Consider the following 13171-nt stretch of genomic DNA (forward strand, 5'->3'; position numbering starts at 1 on the left):
GGGAGGAAGGGTGACAGGTAAAGAGGGAGCAGGTCACAAAGGGGAGGGGCCTCAGGTGGTTTCGGGGTGAGCAGGAGGCCGGGTTGAAGTCTGGGCTTTTGTTTTTATTTTTGTCTTTTTAGGGCCACACCCTCGGCACAGGGAGGATCCCAGGCTAGGGGTCGAATCAGAGCTGCACCTGCCGGCCTACACCACAGTCACAGCCACGCGGGATCCGACTATGATCTACACCACAGATCACGCCAGATCCTTCACCCACTGAGCCAGGCCAGGAATTGAACCTGTGTCCTCGTGGATATGCGTCAGATTTGTTTCCACGGAGCCGAGACAGGAACTCCTAGAGTCTGGTTTTTGAAGCCCACCCCCGCAGTATCAACTATGATCTGGTCACAGTCGATCTGGACGCGGGGAGAGTGGGACTGAGTTTCAGAGCAGTCCTCCCAGTAAAGGCCGCCCAAGCAACCGAACCCCTGGCACTGCCTCCTCGGAACCCTCACTGACCGGCTCGTGTCAGAGACCCTGAGGCAGCCGCGCATCTTCTCGCTCCTTCTTACGGCTGAGCCTCCTTGTCTTCTGCCCTCAGTTAGAATAAATCCTGCACATACCTGTCAAACCAAGTACAGCCCAGCCCTCTGTCTGCACATTCACCCGTCCCCGGGGAGCCCAGGTGGGCTGGGACAGAGGCCCGGATGCGGTGGGGTGTCCGGGGCCCTGGGAGGGAGGCAGGGCTGGTCCAGGAGGCCAGAGGCTGGGCTGCAGAGAACAGGAGGTGGGAAAGAGGAGCATCAGCTGGTCCTGGGAAGGGCAGGAAACCAGGCAGGTCCCCTTGTGGCCTGGGACGTGGGGTCAGGTGAGGTGACCTGCTGTCTCATTGTTTTGCTCCCTCCTCCCTGGGGAGAGTCACAGAATCTGCCATGAGTCACCCCTGGGGTGACTCAGCTCCTGGGGTGCAGCGGCCCTGGCTGCCTCCACCAGGAGCCAGCAGACTCTCATGTGGGTGGCCCTGCTCGGGGCCAGCCAGCCCCATCTTGGAAACCCAACAGACAGGCTGGGAGCCTGGACCAGTTCGGCAGCCTCCAACCCCGGGGCCTTCCGGGTGGCAGGGGGTTAGGAAAGAGCAGTGTGCATGTCAGAGGTCAGGATGTGGCCTCCTGGGTGGGCAGGAGCCCCGGGTCCCTGGCCAGGCCACATCTGAACCCATAACCTGTCTTCTCCCCTGTTAACACCAGCCGCACCCCTGCTTCCCAGTGTCTTCGTCCCCGGGGGAAGAATGGGAACTGGGAAATAAATAATTTATTGAAATCGGAGGAATAAATAAGACATGTGGGCGGGGTTACAAGTAACTGTAAAAATCATTAACAGGTATATACACACACAGGCCTCCCGGCCCGGCCTGGGGCGGGGCCTCCCCGCGAGGCGATCCGGCGCCGGCACGCGGGCGCCCCCCAGAGGTAGTCGGCTTTTTCACAAGGAGGAAGCGCCGCGCGGTCTCCTGGCAGCTCCCTGACCCCGATGGTCCCTGCCCGCCCCGGGAGCGCGCCGCACCCCGGAAGCTCGTCCCCGGCGCCCTGCGGGCCTACTGCCCTGCGCGTGCCCGCCGAGCTGCACCCCTTGCACGATCCTCTGCACCCAGGAGCGGTGGGCGGCCAGGCTGATGTAGACGCCAGGCCGGTTGCGCTCCGCACAGCCCTCGCCCCAGCTGATGACGCCGGCCAGCAGCCAGGTGCCCTCGACTTGGCACATCAGGGGGCCCCCGGAGTCGCCCTGTGGAGAGGAGGGAAGGTTAGGGACCCGCGCGGGGCAAGGGGCGAGCAGAGCCCAGAGCCCACAACCACCGCGAGTGTAGGCCTTTTCCCTTAGCGGGGGCGCGTTTCGGCAACCAGGGGGGCTGGGGCATCGGAAAGCCACCGGGGCCGCAAGGGCGAGAAAGGACACACAACCCAGGCTTCGTGCTAGACCGTCTCCCTCTGCCCTCGAGGAAGGCAGTGTTGTGACTTGCTTCACAGGTGAGGAAACCGAGGCTCAGAAAGAAGGAAAGTGTCCCAACCCCGCTGCCGTGCTGGCCATCACCCTGGCTCGCCATGCGCCACCGCGGTGGCCGGGCTGGAGCTGGCACCCTCGCGGAGGATGCCAGTGCCCCGGGAATGGGGTCTGGCACACCGGAGGTGCCCAAAGGCATGAAAGGCAGAGCCGGGCGAGGCTGGGTTCTGCAGGCATCTGGGGAGAGGGTGCCCCGCGAGGGGCGAGACAGCTCCCGGGGGCAGAGCTGGGAGGGAGGCGGCGGGGCGCTCACCAGGCAGGCATCGCGCTGCCCCTCCAGGTAGCCGGCACACAGCATGTCCTCCGTGACGGCCCCCTCCCCGGTGCCCCGCCAGTACAGGCGGCTGCAGATTCCGGAGTCAATGATGGGAACCTTCAGCTTCTGGAGGGTCTGGGGTCGGGGCAGGGGCACTGGGAGCAAGAGAGAGAGGGTCAGGCTTGGAGCCCCTCCTCCCAGTGGCCTCAATCCCCTCCATTCCCCTCAGCGGAAGTGCTCAGGTTAAAGGAATCCGTGCTGCTGGGCTCCCCCACCACGCTTGCGAACTCCAGGACTCCACTCTGGACCTACTGAATCTGAATAGGAACACGCACCCTGAAACGCCTCTGGATCTGGATCTTTTTTTTTTTCCCTTTTGTTTTTGGGCCACACCTGCAACATATGGAAGTTCCCAGGCTGGCTAGAGGTCGAAGGTCAAATCGGAGCTGCAGCTTCCGACCTACGCCACAGCCACAGCCACACCGGATCCTTAGGCTGCTGAGTGAGGCCAGTGAGCAAACCCACATCCTCATGGATACTATGGGTTTGTTTCTGCTGAGCCACAATGGGAACTCCCTGAAACTCTTCATCTTTAGTGAGATTTCGGATGCCCACAAGCTGCTTAGAACCAGTGGTCCAGGCTTGTCCCATCTCAGGCACTACTTTAGCCGGCCTGGGGACTGCTACCGACGAACGGCCACTCAATGTGGAACATTATCAGGGCTTGAGGAGTCCTCCACGCTGGAATCGGGTCCCATTTTCTTACACGTGTCCTTTCTTAGTCTCTCCGTATAACTGAATCCATATACCACTGCTTCTCTGCTGCTCACTTCATCTAATCCGCTTTGTGTTTCTAAATGATGTTTCCCAACCTTCAGACTCGGTTTCCCAGATTTGTTCTACCATTAGGGAGATGGCATTTTTCTCCTGCAAATTTTCCCTGCAATTGTGCCATGACGCCACTAGGCGGCGCCTATTCCAGACTTCCAATCCGAAGGCTCTCTGTCTACACCAGGCTCAGCTGGGTCCCCTAGAAACCTCCTCTCAGAGCATCCTGTATCACTTCATAGCTCGGTTGATCTGTCAGTTTTGCCTCAGAACAGAGCCAAAGATACCTTTTAACTAGACGTGATCCAAAGCTGTCTGCCCGTGGAGTTCCCACTGTGGCTCGATGGGTTAAGAACCCTACATAGTCTCTGTGAGGATGCGGGTTTGATCCCTGGCCTTGTTCTGCAGGCTAAGGATCCAGTGCTGCCGTGCACTGTGGTGTAGGTTGCAGACGTGGCTCAGATCTGGCACCACTGTGGCTGTGGTGTTGGCCAGCAGCTGCAGCTCCAATTGGACCCCTAGTCTGGGAACTTCCATATGTTGCAGGTGCAGCAGTAAAAAGAGAAAAAGAAAAACTGTCCTCCTAGCCTCCTGTGACTTCACATCTCCGGGCTGCAGCCTGTCTTCTGTCTCTGTCCTGCTCTGCCTGCAGCCTCTATCCTTTGCCGCTCATGGCACCTCTGTCTCCAAGTGTCCACTACCCTCTGTCCCCACCCCCCAACCCCCTAGGGGGAAGACGCCGCACCTCCATCATGGATGCTCCCCCAGCCGGCAATCCAGCAGTCAGTGCCCGGAGGGAGCCGGACGGAGGAATCGGGCAGGCAGATGGGCAGGACACGTTCCGAGAACTGGATGGAGCGCTCCAGGTGCACCAAGGCGATGTCGGCACGGGAGCCCTCCTTCCAGGAGTACACGGGGTGGGGCTGCACCCGGGCAATACCCACCTCCTGAGACCTCGGGCCTGGGTTCCCCAGTTGCCAGGCCCCAAGCAGCACAGAGAACTGGGCTAGTTTGTTCAGACTGCTGGAAGGAAGAGGGAGGGGTGGCATCAGGGGACGCACAGGTGGCCAGGAAGGGTCTGGGAAGGGTTCCCCAGGAGCAGCAGGCGCATGAAGGCGCTGGAAGCAAGAGTGGCTTCTGGGCAGAAGCAGGGATGCCCCCAGTGGGCCCAGATTGGACTTGAGGCCTGGAAACCTGGGCCATGTGGGGAGCCTGGAGTCTGGGGAGGGGACTGGCCATACGTACCCTTTGAAGCAGTGGGCAGCTGTGACCACCCAGTGGCTGGTGAGCAAAGAGCCTGCGCAGTGGTGGGTGCCGTTCTTCTGGATGCTCACGACCCAGGGCCACTCAGCATCCATGCTGTCCTCGCCGCCCACGATGCGGTTCAGCTGCTGGGGCTTCCCACAGGCTGGGGGGCCTGGCAGGGGAGGGGCCGGTGTGACCTCCCCTGGGGCACGGTCCCCTCCCTTCCAGCTCCCCCTGCCTCCTCCAGCGCTTAGGCTGTGCTCTGGTCCGAGCAGCCCCCATCCTCCCCCCCAGCCCTCCCCGCTCTGGCTGGCCAGACACTTGGTTCACTGTTCCCTTTACTCTGGGGCCACTTGCCCCCTCCTGGGCCTCCTTTCCTGCCTGCCTTCCTCTCCAGCTCACCCCCCTCCAGCCCCTGGACAGACAGACACACAGATACTGCCCTACCCTTCAGGCCGCCTCCCCCCCTGTCCGGGAGAGCAGCTCCTACTCACCAGTTGTCTTGGCAGCGTCCGGGACGGCTGAGGACGAGAGAGAGGCAGAGTCAGGCCGGCACAGGGCCCCAGTGCCCGGCACCCTCCCCAGGTGCTCGGTCCCAGGGCACCTCCAGGCCACCCTGGGCGGGGCACTTTCTGAAGCCTCCGGAGGGAGGGCGGACAGACATCTCAGGCCCTCACCGTAGCGGCGGCCATACCCGCCCAGCAGCTGCCTGTCCAGCCCCGGCCCCATGCCGCCCAGCCCGCCTGGGGGGGCGAGGGACCAGCGTCTCCCAAGGGAGGATGAGAGGGACCACCCCCCAGGCCCAGGCCTGGACGCCGCTGCCCCAGCAGGATAGGCGGGAGGGATGAGGAGGTAAGCAGCCCCCGACAGAGCCGAGACGCTGGGCACTGTGTGCCAAGCCCTGCCCTGTAGTGGCGCCTCTCACGGGTGGAGGCAGGTGAGGCTCAGAGCAGTCAATGCCAGCGGTGGGGAGGAGGGGGGAGAGCACCGAACAGCTGACAGGGCCCTGGATCCAGGCACAGCCCGGGGGAAGGTGCTGGGAGGGCAGGGAGGGAGGGCCGGCAGGTCCTCAGGACTCACCTGGAGCGGCCAGAAGCAGTAGGGCAGTTAAGATCCAGAGGCAGCGCCCCCTCGGGGCGGGGTGGGTCTCGGGAATCTCCATGGCAGGTGGGAGCTGCCGACAGGAGTGCTGGCTCCCTGCAGGCCACCCAAGGTTTTATGGAGGGAGGCGGAATGCCGTCGAACCAGTCCCCCAAGTGAGTGGCTCAGTCTCTGCCACCCCTGGGCTGTAGGTCACAGGGAGGGGGTGGGGCCTTGGGGAGGAAACAAGCCGCTAAGGGGACTGGGGGCCTGGGGGTGGAGCTCTAGCTGGGCCCCTTTCCTCAGGCCTGGACCCGGGGCTCCGGCTCTGCCTCTGGAGGGGCAGGCCAGGCCTTGACCTTGACTTGGGGTGGAGGGTGGGGCGGGGGCGGGGCAGAGAAAGGTCCCCCTGCAGCCTGAAAGGGAGGGGCCTAGGTGGGGGAGGAAGGTGCTCAGACCCTAGGGCCGGGGTCGCAGGGGCAGAAGGCTCAGGGGAGGGATGCTGGGGAGATGGGGCTGGCAGGGGGCTGCCCCAGGCCCGGTAGCGGCTCCCATGACTCAGCGGGAGATCTGGCCCAGCCAGGGACTCTGGATCCCGTTATCCCTCTTCCCGGAAGGCCATGAATCAGGCCCCCAGTGGCCACCTGTCCTGGGGCCACCTTCCTGTGGGCCCCATCATCACTCAGAAGACTCACCTCTCACCTGGGCTCCTGGAAAGGCTGGGCGTGGCAGCCAGGTGCCGGGGCAGCTGAGTGATGTGGCTGCCTGGGGAGGGCTGGATGCTGTCTCCCACACCCCACCTCAGCCCCTGTGCTCCCGGGACCCCCGGACCCCCCCCCAAGGTTAAATGGCTACTAGGCAATGCTGCAAGGGAAGCCGCCCCCCCTCAGAGCTCCCCCCTGCAGGGTCTGCACCCGCACCCCCAAAGCAGGAGGAGCCAGCTTCTTCCAAGATGGTCCGTGGATCTCAGCCCCGCAATCATTTGAGTGACAAACGTCACACTGGCCCTCGCTGTGCCCAGGAAGGGGCACTTAGTGAGCCAGGCATCACCTCGTTTAACCCAAAAATCCCTTATTATTCCCATTCTGCAGATGAGCAAACTGAGGCTGCCTAAGACAGTTAGTGACTCACCCAGGGTGCCCCAGCTGGCGAGTAGAGGAGCCTGGATGTGAACCCCGATTCTAGAGAAGGGCAACTAGACTGGACTCAGGGAACCTTGAGGGAGACTGCAGGGAAGCTGCCCAAGGCAAGGGGCACTTCGAGGGGGGGGCAGCAGCAGCTAAGCAGAAATGCCAGCTGGGTGGGGGGAGGGGAGGGAGGGTACCCCCCCACCTGCTCTCTGTCCTGCCCGCCCCCCGCCTGCTCTCTAGCTTTTCCTGCCATGCATACGGCCTGGATCACTGCGCAGGCAACCCAAGGGGCGGGCACGGGTCCGGAGATGTTACTGTCCTCCAGACAGGGCAGGTAGGAAGCGGGTCCCAAAGGGAGGCATGAGAATTCATGTGTCTTTTCTCTCAAAGGAAGTCGTGGTCCCTCCATTTTGTTCCTGCTTGTCTGGGACACCCTCCTCCATGCCCCTTCCCTCTTCAACCAGTAACAATTTGTTTCAAATTATCCAACCAAGAAGAAGGCGGGCCCTGACCCGGCCCATGGGAAGGGGACAGATATGCCACCCGTGTCAGGGATAAACGTGGGGGGGGGGTCTTTTCTTTGCCTGCACTTTCTGAGCACCCGCGCCCTTCTGCAGAAGAAAGAGCCTTGTCGAGATCTCCCTGTGTTCACGTGTCTTACTTTCCGACACTGACGTTCCGAGCCAGAGTCCCTTTTCCCAGCACAAGGGCCCAGGGGAAACCAGCAGGTCCCACAAAGCCAGAGAAGGCATCAAGAGAAGGCATCAGAGAAGGCACAAGTCCCGGGAAAGAGCCCCCAAGACCGGCTCACTAAGGGAGGGGAGACCCAGGCAGGAGTCAATCCTTTTTCAACAAACCACTCACTGAAATGCCCACTATGTGCCACTCCCAGGCTGGGCATCACGGCTGGGCATCTCTTCACCTGGGCAGGCGATGGATGGGCGGCCCGCCCTGTCCGCCACTGTCCTGTGGCCCTGCCAGGCCCTCTTAGGGCTGGTGATGAATGTACAGGGAGGTGGGGATGACAGATGGTGCTGCAGAGGCACAGCAGGGAAGAGAGAGCTGCTGCAGCTGGCAATGCCCCATCCAAAGAAGTGACTCACCCCTGCATTTGAGATGTGGGCTTGGGAGTCAGGCAGATACCTGATGGAGGCATCTGCGTATCACGCAACCAAATCTACCAGCCCCAACTGCACAACAGCCATGAACACACTGAAAACACCCTGCCCTTGGGGCAAGGACACCAGGAGACAGAATCAGCATCAGTGAGTAAATCACTGAGTCTAACAGTGATGAGGTAGGAGGGGAACCCCAAGCAGGAAGGGGCTCTGGGGACGGAGGGGGAGGAGGGGTGGGCGGGTGGGCAATCTTTATTTGGCCGTGCTCACGGCATGTAGGGACTCAACCTGCACCTTGGCAGGGACCCAAGCCACTGCAGTGACCATGCCAGATCCTTAACCACTAGGCCGCCAGGGAACTCCTGGGGGTTGGCAATCTTAAATCAGCAGCCCAGCGCACTGCACAGCTTAGCTGAGGCTTGCAAGAGGGGCCACCTGCAAGAGCAAACTCACAGGCTGGCAGGGGCTGGGCGGGGAACTGAGGTTAGTGCCTAGGGGGAAGGAGTCTGCAGACGGCGGGTGGGGGGGGTGACGGCTGCTCGGCATCACTGTTCGCGATCCCATGGAGCTGTACGCGTGCAAATGGTTACAATGGCAAATCTTACATATATTTCACTACAACTAAAAAATGGAGGAAAAGATCCAAACGTTCACCTTCTGCGCTTCGGAAGCTGTGGCAACGCTGGGCCCCGCTGCACTGAGTGGCCTGGTTCCGGCACAGACCTGCCCACCTAGCCGCCCTCAGGGATACTGGTCAGGGCACCTAGTCTGGGCATTTCCTGCTCTCGGAGGGCAGGGCCGGGGACAGAACAGGTGACTCAAGTAAGTTCCCAGAGCAAGCAGAGCGCTGCAAGGTGCCAGGGAAACAGCAGCTCCTTCTGCCAACCTGGGCCTCCGTTTATCCGTGCGTGCAGAGGGCCAGTCGGCACGGCCATGCCTGCTCTGCTGTTCACAAGCAATGTTTTCTGGGGCACTGATGCTTGGCCTCTCGGACACTGCAAGATACTGCTCAGCAGCTGGCATCCTGTCACCTTCCTGCAGGGACATCTTAACACATGCCTAAACTGGTCCGGGAGCGTGTATGTCACTTGGGCTCCCTGTGTCTTGGAGACCAGGGTGGACTTGGCCGCAACCCCATCCCAGGTCCCAGGGCAGCTCAGAGCCCCCAGACCTCACAGTTCCCTCTGCCTCAGCCCGGGCTCCTCAAGGCCCTCTCTGCTCTGCTCACCCCAGAGCTCTGCTCTCCCTTCCCTCGAAAGGCAGCCTGGTGCTGGGGCTCACCGGCTCCCTCCCCCGCCCGTGTGGTCCAGGCATCTCCTGCCCCCTGCTGTCTCCGCAGGACTGAAGTTGAGCATCCCCCACATTGCCCAGCCTTCCTCTCCGTAGCATTAGGGGTCCCTCCTCCCTGGTCCCCCCTTTGAACCCATACTCCCAACACACACACAGCCTCCCTCTGCAGCACCGCACCGCTGGGGACCACGCTGCGCTGCTGTCTGACTCTTTGAACGCTGGACTCCTGGGGACCACGCGTTAACTGTGTGACTCTACACGTCTTCATTCTGGTTGATGTCTTTCGAGAATAGGGCGCCTCGTTAGTGCTCATGGTCCACGGAGACCTTCAGCACTTCTTTTAACTGCACTTACACCTGGAAAAGCCCCCTTTCCTGCATGGCCTAGAGCAGCGTCCAACAGTCAAGCAAACTGCCCTTCTGCCCAGGACGAAGGAGCTCTACTCCTTCTGCAGCCACTCTACTCCTTCTACAGCCACTGAGATCAGCCTGCAAGGACTGCGCTTCCTCTGCCCAGGAATCAGAGAGGCGAGGGCCAGGCTGGGGAGGGCAGAGGGGGGAGGGCGCACGGGGCGAGCTGCCTTGCTGGGTGCCCATTGCTGGCAGCCTGGGCCCCTTCCAGCACTCCTGGTGACTCATCAGTGACTCAGATCTAAGTCATGAGGTCAGAGGTCATGGCCAAGGGCTCAAGGAGAGGAAGTGACTGACTGCACAGTATTAACTGGTGGGGGGGGGGCAGGTGCAGAATGAGGGCCCCCAGTTCCAGAGGAGAGCTGGGCACTGAGCTGGGTCTGCAGGTCGCCTGCGGGGTAGCTTCTAAGCCATGCCCTGGCCATGGGCCAGAGAGGAGGCATGGAGGGACCAGCTCCAGCAGCCCTGGCGCAGCCTCCTCCCTGTCAACCCTCAGGGAATGAAGGTGACTGCGCCCATGACAGCTAACAAGCAGCTGCTGGCTAAGTCTCAGTGTGGATCTTTCTCCAGCAGGAGGACAGACAGCTCTGGGGGAGTCGCCAGCAGTGGGCACTGGGCTGCCCCTCAGTACCAGGGGCCTGAGGAGAGAGGCCTCCACTTCAAGACGCAGGCTGGGTGCTGGGGACATGCACCCGCAATGGGCACCTCAAACTAGGGAGTCCTGAGATCCCCTGGCACCCACCTCCCCCGGGCTCCCCGCTCAGAACACGGTCCCACAGTCCACCCAGGCGCTCAGGCCGAATGCCTGAGAGTCAGCCTCGCTCCCGCCCGCGGCCAACCGAAAAGGGCAAACCCCTCCGTACACAGGACACCGACACCAGATGTGTGGGGTTTCCACTGAGCAGTTCTCAGTTCTCTGCGGATACCAACAGGGGTCCTACACGCTCATGATGCTTTTTTTCTTTTTGGGCCTCGCCCTTGGGATGTGGAAGTTCCCAGGCCAAGGACCGAACCCACGTCACAGTGGTGACAACACCGGATCCTTAACCTGCGGTTCCCTTAAGCAGGGAACTCCGCCCTAAACTTAAACACTGACACTAATGGGTTGGGGCAGACCCTGCAGGTGGAAGGCTTGGCGCCCCAAGACTCCCCTCATTTCAGAGGCCGATCACCAGTGACAGGTCCTCGGGTCACCCTCACTTCTGTCCGAAATGGCTATACATCGGGAGTTCAGGAATCCCCAGGTTCAAGAATTTGCTCTAACTACACAGAACTCAGGGCAACACTTCACACTCACCAGCTCACATGACAAAGGCCACAGATAGACGGCCAGATGAAGACGCCCTCGGGGCCAAGTCCAGAGGTGTCCTGAACACAGGGGCTTCTGTCCCCGTGGACCTGGGGGGTGTGCCACGCCCCACACACGGGGGTGAGCACCAGCCTGGAAGCCTTCCCAGCCCCGTGCATGAGGGACCCTGCCAGAGGCTCATCATGTGGACTCGCTACCTTATCAAGTCAGTCTCTGGCCCTCCTCCCTCCCCTGAAGACCAGGGATGCGGCCGAAAGTTTCCAGCTCCCAACCACGGCTGGTCTCTCTGGTGACAGGCCCCATCCAGGAATTGGAGAGGCCACCAAGAATCATCTCATTAGGATCAAATATGCACCTATCACCCAGGAATTCCAAGACTTTTAGGAATGGGGGGTGGGGGGCGTGCAGGGAGACCACGATATAAATATTTACAGCTTAAGTGTCTGACATTAAGCTTTTGGTTACCAAGGCAACCGCTGCAAAGACATCCATCTTGCATGAACACATCGCCAGCTGTGGGACGAAGCTCCCAGCTGACAACTAGATCGGGAGCCAGGAGGCCCCACCCATGAAGGTCCCCTTTCAGACAGCCCTGGGTGACCTTGGTAATGTGACCATTGCAGTCACCCCACTGTTGCCTTCCTGAGCCCAAATCCCCACTCGTTGGTTTTAAAGCCGCAGATGAACCGGAAGGAAGTCCCCAATGTGGCGCAGCGGAAATGAATCCAACTAGTATCCATGAAGACGCAGGTTTGATCCCTGGCCTCACTCAGCGGGTTAAGGATGCAGTGCTGCTATGAGCTGCGGTGTAGGTCACAGAAGGTGGTTCGGATCCCACGTGGCTGGGGCTGTGGTGTAGGCCAGCAACTGTTGCTCCGATTGGATCCCTAGCCTGGGAACCTCCATGTGCTGCAGGTGCGGCCCTAAAAAAACAAATAAAGAGTGCTGGCCTCCCCACACTTGGACCCCGATAGGGGCAGAGACCCTGTCCACGCTCCCCTCTCTACCCCGATCTTGCTGTGTGGCCCGAGGGCGTGCCCATGAGCCTTCCAGGACCTATGAGTAATAAATCTGGTTTTTTTCCAAAGTTTCCTGATGGTTGTTGCTAGGGCGCGTCTTGCAGTCACAACCACAAGGGCCAGTCCAGCCACGCATGTCTGCAGGGGCCTCGCCTGCGTTCTGGGGACCAGGAGAGGGCCTCAGGCAGCCCTGCCGCCTGCTTTGCCACTGACAGGCTGAGGCTGACACAGCAGGACTTCTGATTTCTCAGTATCCATCAGCAAATCATGGTGCTTCCAGCCTGAACAAGCACGGGACAGCCCAGCCTTCTCTGCACACAGCTCGTCAGCTCTCCCGCAGGGCCCCCGGCTCCCCTCCAGCCCCCTCTCCCATAGCAACCAGAGATGTTTCACAAAACACCAACTGGGTCATGGCACCTCCCAGTCAAAAACCTCCAGCCGTGATAAATAGCAGAGTCCTACCATAGAGCACAGGGGACCATATTCAAAATCCCGTGATCAACCGCAATGGAAAAGAACATGGAAGAAGAACATTTGTATTTACATAACGGAATCGTCGTGTTGTACTGCAGAATTTTTTTTTTTTTTTTTTTGGCTTTTTAGGGCCGCACCCTCGGCAAATGGAGGTTCCCAGGCTAGGGGTCAAATTGGAGCTGTAGCCACCAGGATATGCCACAGCCACTCCAGATCCGAGCTGCATCTGCGACCTACACCATGGCTTGCAGCACCACCGGAACCTTAACCCACTGAGCGAGGCCAGGGATCGAACCCGCGTCCTCGTGGATGCTAGCCAGATTCATTTCTGCTGAGCCACGATGGGAACTGTGTTGTACAGTGGAAATTAACACCACGTTGTAAATCAACTAAACTTCAATCAACAAACACACACGACACTAGCGGACCCCTCTCTTTACGCTTATGAAGGCCCAGTTGGTTAAAGCACTTGGAACAAGCAGCCGAGATGGCTGGACATCCTCCCTGGCGCCCATCCCACAGGGGCGTGTGCCCGTTTGTCCCCGTTGAGGCCTGTGACAGCTCTGCGGAGACGAAAAGTCAACTGACAGAATATTGATGGTACTGCCAATAATTCCTGTTGCTGGAAGAGCAAGTCACATCCCACCAACGCAGCTGCTGTGCCCATGGCACTGCCACAGGCCATCCTGTGTCTTGCAAAAGCTGATTCCAAACACTGCCTTTTGCTCACAGGGCAATGACCAGCCCTGCGTTACTAGCAAATTGATTTCAGCTTTCCTGACTTCCCATGCAGAAGTCTCTTCCTCGGATTCTTTTTTTTTTTTTTAAGGGCTGCACCCTCGGCACATGGAGGCTCCCAGACTAGAGGTCAAATTGGAGCTATAGCTGCCAGCCTACACCACAGCCACAGCAATGCCAGATCCTTAAGGCCAGGGATTGAATCTGCAACCTCGTGGTTCCTAGTCAGATTGG

General features: G+C 60.2%; 1 protein-coding gene across 4 annotated transcripts; it reads right to left on the reverse strand.

Annotated features, from left to right (window-relative positions):
• On the reverse strand, positions 1276-12387 carry PRSS22 (protease, serine 22). Of its 4 annotated transcripts, none has more exons than XM_021086746.1 (7): positions 6145-12387; positions 5450-5566; positions 4864-4890; positions 4370-4541; positions 3870-4144; positions 2294-2451; positions 1276-1764 (listed from the first exon to the last, which is right to left on the reverse strand). In XM_021086746.1, exons 2-7 carry the CDS (start codon positions 5529-5531, stop codon positions 1465-1467), a joined length of 1014 nt encoding a protein of 337 aa, XP_020942405.1. In that variant the 5' UTR covers positions 5532-5566; positions 6145-12387; the 3' UTR covers positions 1276-1464. The 4 variants fall into 4 exon arrangements, with proteins under 4 accessions (XP_020942405.1, XP_005655248.1, XP_020942406.1 ...); XM_005655191.3 differs by having other exon boundaries at positions 3870-4147; XM_021086747.1 differs by having other exon boundaries at positions 5450-5682.

The sequence above is a fragment of the Sus scrofa genome, chromosome 3, assembly GCF_000003025.6.
Source record: "Sus scrofa isolate TJ Tabasco breed Duroc chromosome 3, Sscrofa11.1, whole genome shotgun sequence".
NCBI classification, from domain to species: Eukaryota; Metazoa; Chordata; class Mammalia; order Artiodactyla; family Suidae; genus Sus; species Sus scrofa.

Excerpts from the sequence above, each read along its gene's own strand:
- PRSS22 (XM_005655191.3), bottom strand. The coding sequence starts at position 5,531 with ATGGAGATTCCCGAGACCCACCCCGCCCCGAGGGGGCGCTGCCTCTGG. Across the intron at positions 4,542-4,863 it reads GGACGCTGCCAAGACAACTG|GCCCCCCAGCCTGTGGGAAG; the intron begins GTGAGTAGGAGC and ends CTCCCCTGCCAG. Across the intron at positions 2,452-3,869 it reads GGGGAGCATCCATGATGGAG|TGCCCCTGCCCCGACCCCAG; the intron begins GTGCGGCGTCTT and ends TCTTGCTCCCAG.